The 8,826-nt window shown below is 38.8% G+C and overlaps 1 protein-coding gene across 1 annotated transcript; it reads left to right on the forward strand.

Moving 5' to 3' along the window:
* Positions 1–748: 748 nt before the first annotated feature.
* ag1 (anterior gradient 1) lies at positions 749–7,448 on the forward strand. The gene is made up of 8 exons (NM_213699.1): positions 749–819; positions 1,530–1,706; positions 2,330–2,393; positions 4,082–4,134; positions 4,650–4,726; positions 4,843–4,906; positions 5,159–5,242; positions 6,035–7,448. The coding sequence occupies exons 2-8, from the start codon at positions 1,535–1,537 to the stop codon at positions 6,082–6,084; spliced, it is 564 nt and encodes a 187-aa protein (NP_998864.1). The 5' UTR covers positions 749–819; positions 1,530–1,534; the 3' UTR covers positions 6,085–7,448.
* Positions 7,449–8,826: the final 1,378 nt, after the last annotated feature.

Raw genomic sequence — 8,826 nt, forward strand, 5'->3', positions numbered from 1 at the left:
TGAACACTCAGTAAATTGCATATCTGGGGAGGGCACTTACATGCCTCACAATGCACGCTTCTCATGAATATGTTGCTGGCCAATGCACGTAGCATACTCATTGGGGCAGCTATAGGTCTTGGGGCATAGAAACCTGCGGCAATTAGGAACCACATAAAGGAAATGTGAAAAGAGCCAAAAAGGATGATTGCACGTTGGATACTGCTTTTTAGTAAGTAAATGACCCTTATTATAAGTCATTGGCCCTAACAAAATGATAGCTTTGAAGTATATTTATTTGCAGAAAAAAGCAACAAAGGAAAAAAACACAAGAAAGAAACACAATATTTGCTGTTGAATAGTTTTTTCCTCTTTATTCTTTAATAGGCATTATGGGATGGGTAACAGGGTGCACCTTGGCATGATGCACAGTGGGAGGAAGTGGGTTCAAGTGACCGGCAATTTACAGTAGCACATACTGTATTTTGTCCCTCTGCTCCTGTAAATCTATATCTGATTAATCTGTTAAAATCAGCCAATAAGTACAGGACACATCAAGGAAAGACTTGCAGGCAGGTGTGTCCCCTGCATACCTGAACTAAACAAACAATAGCTGCCTAAAGAAAGGGAAAAGTACGATATGGGGCAGTTCCCTGCCAGTGCTGATCTCTGGGTTGGGTCAAAAAAGACTAAAAGGATCAGGACATCCTGGTTTTAAAGCTGACGTTGATCTCTGGCAGTCACACCTGCTTTGGGTATAAATACATCTCTATCTGCCACTTGCAGCACTGTCTCCGAGGAGCTGATCTGAAACTACCTGGATAAGCAACACATCCATAGGTAAGCATTATGACTGGTAGGAATAGCTGAACTACACTGCAGGACTTACATATATGCTCTGGTTTGCAGCTATTACACCTATTTATTATTTCACAACTTTATTCTCAGTTCAGTTCTTGCAGCAGAGTTATTGTCAGATACTGTGGAGCAAACAGGAGATACAATGGTTGTAAAACCAACAATTGCTTTGCTGATTAGAATGGCTTGAGGCTGAGGAAACTGACAGAGGATGTCACTGATTGCAGCCTAAGAGCAGTTCTTCTCAGTGTACCGACTGTCCTTTCATTTCTTACCTTTTCTTTTTAATATGGTGGGATGGATTGATTTGTACTGTAGATACTAGTGTCCCAATACTAACCTGCCCAATATGTTTCTATAATTTTTCTTTCCTAGTATTGTTTTCACATTTTGTATAATAAGATACTACTACTTGGCGCATTTGGATAAAGACATGGGGCAGATTTACTATATCATTTTTCTCTACCACTTGTAAAGTTTAAACAATAGTTTCAGTCTTCTACTAGTCCATTAAGTTCCCTATAGATGAGTACTGCATTCATTTTAACCAGTGATATTAACATATTAACCAGCGGAATCAATTCTGTAGAACAGGGCAGGTGCATTTTAAAAAGTAAAAAGGTTACTGGGAATGTTGTCTAAGTTGAAACAATCCTTTATCGTATCTCACTTGTGCCTTCTCTTCCTTGTAGACATAATGCAGACTGGCCTGTCCCTTGTTTGCCTTGTCCTCCTGTGCTCAGCACTGGGAGAGGCTGCCCTGAGAAAAACAAAGAAGCAGGCAGTAGTAACTGATACTGGTAACTCTGCCAAGTCTGATCCAGAGCCCGTACCAATAAAAACTAAAGGCCTCAAGACCCTGGACAGAGGTAAGTGTTACTCCGACACTGTTCACCAGAGTAGCTGTGCATATTCTTTTCCTTGTGTTTCAAAGTGCCATGGACCAATATCAAATGACTTTGGAGAAACAGGATTGTATTAAGTAAAATCAGACATGCAAATCCTGTGGACCTTCCTCTACTATAGAACTAAATTGCTCAGGATTTCTCAGGGCTTTCAGACTGAGGAGGAGATAATTCATTTATCATCAGGTTACAGCGGATACAGTGTCGGACTGGGATGCCAGGGGCCCACTCTCCAAACTATTTTTCATCCACTTCCTACTCTATAGGAAGTCTCTATATTTTCCTAGTTTTTTTCATCTTTATATACTATACTATAATCTATTCTTCTATATATTTAGCTGTTTTATTCCCATAGAAAAATAACTATGAATTAGGCCAAATGGCTAGAAGCAGGAGGGCTCACTGACACCTGGGCCAACCGGGAATTTTTCTGGTATCCCTGTGGGCCATTCCGACACTGAGCGGATATATGAGTAAAACTCAATAGTACAGAATATGGATTGTTCATATATGCCCGTCCTTTTCACTATGCTGCACACACAGCCACAGACTGCCCTAATCATGGTGGCTTCTTCATTTTTCTGCAGGCTGGGGAGAAGAGATTGAGTGGGTACAGACCTATGAAGAAGGACTGGCCAAGGCTAGAGAAAAGTATGTATACCTGTGTTTTCATATGGGTTCTGTCTCCTCTCTCACTGTACCCACAGTAGTCATTCTAAGCCATTATCCTAAATGAATTGTCTTATTGTAGTACAGCTTATTTCTGCCCATTGCCTTTTCAAGCAAGGAAGGATCACAGGCACAATGACACGTGGGCTCTCTCTTTTGCAATATCAAAAATGTGTCTTTTGTGCATGTTTTTCTTGTTTTTTTTTTACCATGGCCCAGATTCACTAACACTGCTATTTCCTCATTCTTAAGGAGTAGTGTTAATGTTTCTATGAATTGCAAAAATATTGTCCAGTTTACCAAGAACAACGGACAGCTTTCTATTTTCTTATTTTAAAGAGTAATGTTAATTATTTTTTTTAAAATGCAAAAACATCATCCAATTTACCAATAAAAAAATAAATTTGTTATCCGTCTTTGTAATTTGATTAAGTATGATTAGCAATAGAATTTAAAATGACAGGTACCTGCAAAGCATTCTGGGTACTGAAAGTAAAAACACAAACAAATTGTTGTATTGCACAGGGTGTTCACTTTTACTTTAGCTTTATTATTATAATGTGCAGTTGGTTTTGATTTTATTTGGATTTAATGTTTTTATATGACGTAGCTTTTTGCTCAGCAGCTCTCCAGTCTGGATATCTAGTATAAATAAATCTAAAGCAACTGGACTTGTTTGGTAATCATTGAATCTCCAGTCTGGAATTTCAGCAGCTACCTAATTGCTAGGGTGCGATTTAGCCTAGCAACCAGGCAGTGTTTTGGGTTTTTTTTGAATGACAAGTGAAAGATGCATAGGAAAAGGCCTGAATAGAAAAAAAAGTAATAAAAATGTAAAAATAACCATAAAATTGTACCCTCACCAAACAACAGTTTCTTAGCTGCTGCCGTCAGTGTAGATTAAAAACTCTATAAAAATAAAAAATAACGATCCAGTGAAAAATTGCTATGAATATGACATTTTATAATTTTTACCTTAACCCTAATATATATATATATATATATATATATATATATATATATATATATATATATATATATATATATATATATATATAATCAAATTAAATTTATCTGTACAAATTCAGGTGTTGTGATTACCACACTGACTATGACTATGACACCTGGCACAGCAGCACAGAATGGGATCTATTGCCTTTTTGTGCTGATAATTTTATAAACAGTCTCCACTGCAAATTTACAAAGAGTTTACAGTAGTTACTATGGGCACTGAAAACTATGTAACCACACTGCCTCCTTTGGATGTGTTGGTGTTTACGTTCACATATTTTTTGCTTCACCTAGAAAGGACATTTATGGTATAGTAAAAGTATGTGTGAAGCTAAATCATCATTTACAAGCACATAGGGAACATTTACAAAGGTGCAAAATGTACATATAGTAAAAAAAATACATCTCAAATCAGGTGAATGCACCCTTTTTTTGGCAGTCCCCATATTAATATTCATGCTTCAGTTGTGCTAATGTTTACCACTGCAGTATTTATCTTTATTGAAAAAATGAAAGGCAGTTTCAGTTGCTGTTTGTATTCTCTTACTGAATTCAGAATTGCAAATTTGCTCAGTTATCCCTTTTTCACCATTCCCAAAACATGTTTGATCAACACATTCATGCTGCCCTTCATTTATAATGTACTGTTCTCTCCTTAGCAACAAACCTCTGATGGTGATTCACCACCTGGAAGATTGTCCTTACAGCATAGGTGAGTTAAACCAATATCATAGATGCCAACATATCAAACTAATTTCTGTGGATACTGGGGCTATTCTACGGCACATGAATTGTGCCAAAAGGTGGGCTAACGTGACAGTACGAAATATACAGCAATTAAGCCTATGGCACACAGAAATTTGACAGCTAAGACCCTCTCTGAGAGAACTTCAATGAGTTGCCTCTCATCTATCTGACAAATACATATATATGGCAGAATCAGGCACTTCAGGTGGGAAAGAGGATTTTGACCAGCTCAGTTCTCTCTGAAAGGTCTGTAGTGGTCATTATAGAAATAAAAGAAATTATTATCTATAGCTATATTATCTGTATGAATACAACCATATTTTGGAGCTTTCTGGGCAATGGTTATCAGATAATAGACCTTATAAATATAAACTCAAATATGTAGAGAAGAATGCTTTGGTCACCTTTTGTAAGCAGTAGGTAAGGGTGATTAGAAGTTAATAGAGAAGATGTAATAATGCAATGCTTATCTTCCTGCAGCTCTTAAAAAGGCATTTGTGGCTGACCGTCTGGCACAGAAACTTGCTCGGGAGGATTTTATAATGTTGAATCTGGTGGTAAGTTTATTTTTATTCTTCTGAATGCCAATGGACATTTGACCCTCATCCCTCCAACCAAAACTGCAATGCAATCCCATAAAACACACCTAATGAACTGAACTATCTCATTGCAGCATCCAGTAGCAGATGAAAACCAGGCTCCAGATGGACACTACGTGCCAAGGGTCATCTTTGTTGGTAGGTTATCAATTTCCGATTTACTCTTGAATATTAGAGACCATGAAAATAGTCTATGATGCCAAATTCAAAATAATGTCTCCTTGAGAGGAAGTTGCTGCTGCTTCTGCTATCATTGCAAGTCTGAGACCTGAAGAAAGCAAAAATAACAGCTGGTTTTGTAATGTTTAGCAGAGTGAACCTAGAACTTTCTCTTGTAACATATCTTATTTAACTTATCATTGGTTTCTGACTTGTTTTCTATGCACACAGATCCATCCCTGACTGTCCGATCAGACCTTAAAGGCAGATACGGAAACAAAATGTACGCCTATGATGCTGACGATATTCCTGAGTGTGAGTAATTTTACCTACAACTTTTTTTATAGAACTAACTGAGAGGACAGAGGTCATTTAATAAAACCTTGAAGCCCAAGGCCTTTTTTGAATCCCCTCATTGGGCTTTTAAATGTTTATGTGGTTTCTTGTTTAACAAATGGAGATAGAAGATTTTGTAATGATGCCAATGGCAGACAGGTGTGGGAGGTCACAGATTACTTAACTATAATTATTTTGCTAAATTTTACCTTGGCTTTTTTCACATAAAACCTCTAATTTCTGAACACAATGACATTGTGGAAAGTGCTAAACTGGATACGATTCACCATGTTTTTTTTACCCACAATAGTGTGCTCTGCAACCTGTGCCCCACTAATCAACATGGAAATATTAGGGGTCATTTACAATGCACCACACAGTGCTCTAGTAGCTAGAGATTTAGTATTGCACATGCGCTGAACACCAGAAGACAAGGTATCTCTGTCCTGTTGCTGGATGGATAGCATTTCCCTTTTGCAAACTGCTGCCCTAGGCATGGGCCCTTGGGTGCCTATATATATATATATATATATATATATATATATATATATATATATATATACAGTATATAAAAATAGGGCCCATGTATAGATCACAAAGTACATTAAATTATAAATAACATTAGTGTGCATCATTTTTCTTTTATTTTAATGCTCTGAACTTGTCTTTATAACTGAGCTTCATCAGCTCTGATGTGACAATATAATAAACTGATTTTGGTGTAGGAATTGGTTTTTTTTTTAATGTGCCTGCATATTTTTTGTTTCACAGTGGTTACAAACATGAAGAAAGCCAAAAGTTACCTGAAAACTGAACTTTAAGCTGCTGCACATTGTGCTCCTTCTGATGCTGGAGAGATGACCACACAGCACTGACCAGTCTCTCCAGCCAGAGACACAACCCCCAAAGTCAGACATCAGAATCCCTTGAAATATGAACATACTGAATGGAAGAGACAACATCTGGTGACTGCACACCTACTCCTATTATCCCTGTCACGGTACTGGTTCTGGTGTCACCAAAGCTCACCTATACATTCTGCCATTGTGTATTCCCAAGCTTGGCTCATATGTTGCCCTATGTGAAAGAAAACAACCAATAATCTATTTTTGGCAGCCCACATATTTTTATGAGGGCTTAATATGAGCGGACTGCAGTGCAGCAATGCCATTCTTGGCTTCTTTTTCATACTGCATTATACCAGACCTCCCTTCTGTCTCTAACCATTTATCTTGGTTTGATCTGCTGTTTTTTCATCCAGACCTCTGTCACACATCTAATTAACATATACATCAAAAGCTTGCTCAGACTTTCCCTGCACCTTACAAAGCCTTTACCTTGTAAAGCCCTATCTTTCTGTATCTCATTGCATGCATATAATAGTGCTAAACTAAGCCTTTGATTTTTTTTTCTTGGGTTCATCCAGTATTTCTAGTATTTCTAGTATTTCCATTGGTTTCTCCTTGAACTAGACTGGTGCTGTTCAGCTTTTTATATGTAGGGATTCATTTCTCATCCCACATGTTCAATGGCTGAATTATACTAAATGTCATACGCAGAAGTTTTTGGAGCCCTGGATTGGTGTGGGGGCCATAAAAACTCTCTGGAGGACCACTTCCATCCTCCAGTTGGACAGCCCTGGAATACTAAATCTGTTCTTTTGTATCAGCGTATTTAATAAGCAGCTCTGTTTTCCACATCCTATATCTTTATGTCTTTCTGTGGCATACATCACTCTTATATAGCCAATGTTTATTCTGTACTGTGCAGCAAGGCCTGGTAGTCTGCGTGTAGTCCCACCTTCTCCCAGGTTTAATCAAACAGTGCTCTGCAGTCTTTTCATATCTAGTCCCTATTATTACCCTCTAAAATCCCACATACGAGACATTTCATCAATTAATCCTAATTCTACTACAATTAACCTAGCACATGCATTTCCAACTCCGTAATTTCTTATACGCCAATGAAGTTTTCAAGGTGGCGTCAGTGATGCAGCTCGGTTTCCATCCACTAAGAGATCCATGCTGCATTTCTATAAAACAACATTGATCAGAAATCTGATCTAATGGGCAGCCACTGTCTTCATATGCAATATCTTCCAGTTCTGCTGGGTGACGTTATACATTTTATAGTAAATATTTTCTGTGTATTTTTAAGTAGAATTCATAAAAATATTTTATTCAAATAAACGTGTGTACTTGTGTATGTTTATTCCTGACACACTGACAATGTGTGTGTGGGGGGGGGGGCGGGATGTGACATGACAAGGAAAGAGCCATCAGTAGGGGGGACGAGGGCACTGAGTAGGGGAGTAGAAGGGGTATGTACCTAGTGCCCCCCCCCTGGCATTGCGCCCTAGGCATGTGCATCTTCTGCTTACCTGCCTAGTTCCAGCCCTGCTGGTAGGTTTATAATTGAAACCAAGAAAGCTGTAAATAAAATGGACATCTTTTTAACCACTACGTCCCAGACATTTCAAACACTCCATTCTACACAGCAATTTTTAGGGTACTTTTATCCCTGCTTAAAGGAGACATATTGGATATATGGGAAAAACCCTAATTTTGTAGACAATTATTAATATTATATGGTGCTGGTTTCACTTTGTGCTAAAAATTAATCCTATCTGTAAAAATGTCCCCTTTATTGGAGCTCCCTATAGATTGGGTCCCTGCCAGAAGCACAGTAGGGGGACAGGAGGGGGAGAGCTAATCACAGTCCTGCAGTCACACAAGCACAGACAGGCGTCAGTTCCCTATCAGGTCAGCCTAGCCGCTGATTGGTTCCTATCCTACAGTGCAGTGTACTGAGAACCACCGGCTCCCCAGCTCATCCAGAGAATTCAGCCAGCAGGAAGTGGGACAGGTGGGTAGGACTAGTGTGGTTTTGTTGGAATTTCTCAATAAATCAGTCCAAACACTATTTTATATGATATGTCTCCTTTAATTACTGTCCATGTGACAGCTGAAAAAAAAAATCTGCTTTTATTGTTTACCCTACCAGTTGTTGACATTGTTGGATTGTATTAGAATTAATATCTGTGAAACAAGCAAGTTGTTAGGCATCCTCAGTTATTCTAGGAACTTTTTAAGTGCCTCGGACTGAGCTCCCCTTCTTCCAAAAATGCACTTGCCCTTGGATACACTTTTCTCAGCACCATAAACTTTTGGTACTTCAGCATCCTCTGGGCCAGCTTTAAGGCTGATGCCACATGGGGAAAAATGCAAGCAGAGAATCAGCCCCTCCAAGAGCATCAGCCTCCTACCTGGCCTGCACCTGAAACCATTGTGTCAGTTTAGGTGCAGAGTTCTCATTTTAGAGCTGGTATGCCGTGCCGACACAATGCTTCAAGGTGCAGGCAAGGTAAGAGGCTGATGCCAGGCCGAGAATCAGCCCTGTATGGCATCAGCCTATGACAGATGAGCACAACCTCTAATACACATGTAGGGGTTTAGAAAAAATGGGCCCTTAGGACAGGCCACAGGGTGGTGCTAGTTAACAGGGACACTGGGATGACTGGGTTCTAAATAGTTAACAGGGAGTATACCTGTAGTTCGGGTTAT

This window comes from Xenopus tropicalis, chromosome 9, assembly GCF_000004195.4.
Source record: "Xenopus tropicalis strain Nigerian chromosome 9, UCB_Xtro_10.0, whole genome shotgun sequence".
Classification (NCBI taxonomy): domain Eukaryota; kingdom Metazoa; phylum Chordata; class Amphibia; order Anura; family Pipidae; genus Xenopus; species Xenopus tropicalis.

Coding starts and splice junctions, on each gene's coding strand:
- ag1 (NM_213699.1), top strand. CDS start 1,535: ATGCAGACTGGCCTGTCCCTTGTTTGCCTTGTCCTCCTGTGCTCAGCA. Junction 4,907..5,158: donor GCCAAGGGTCATCTTTGTTG/GTAGGTTATCAA, acceptor CTATGCACACAG/ATCCATCCCTGACTGTCCGA. Junction 5,243..6,034: donor TGCTGACGATATTCCTGAGT/GTGAGTAATTTT, acceptor TTTGTTTCACAG/TGGTTACAAACATGAAGAAA.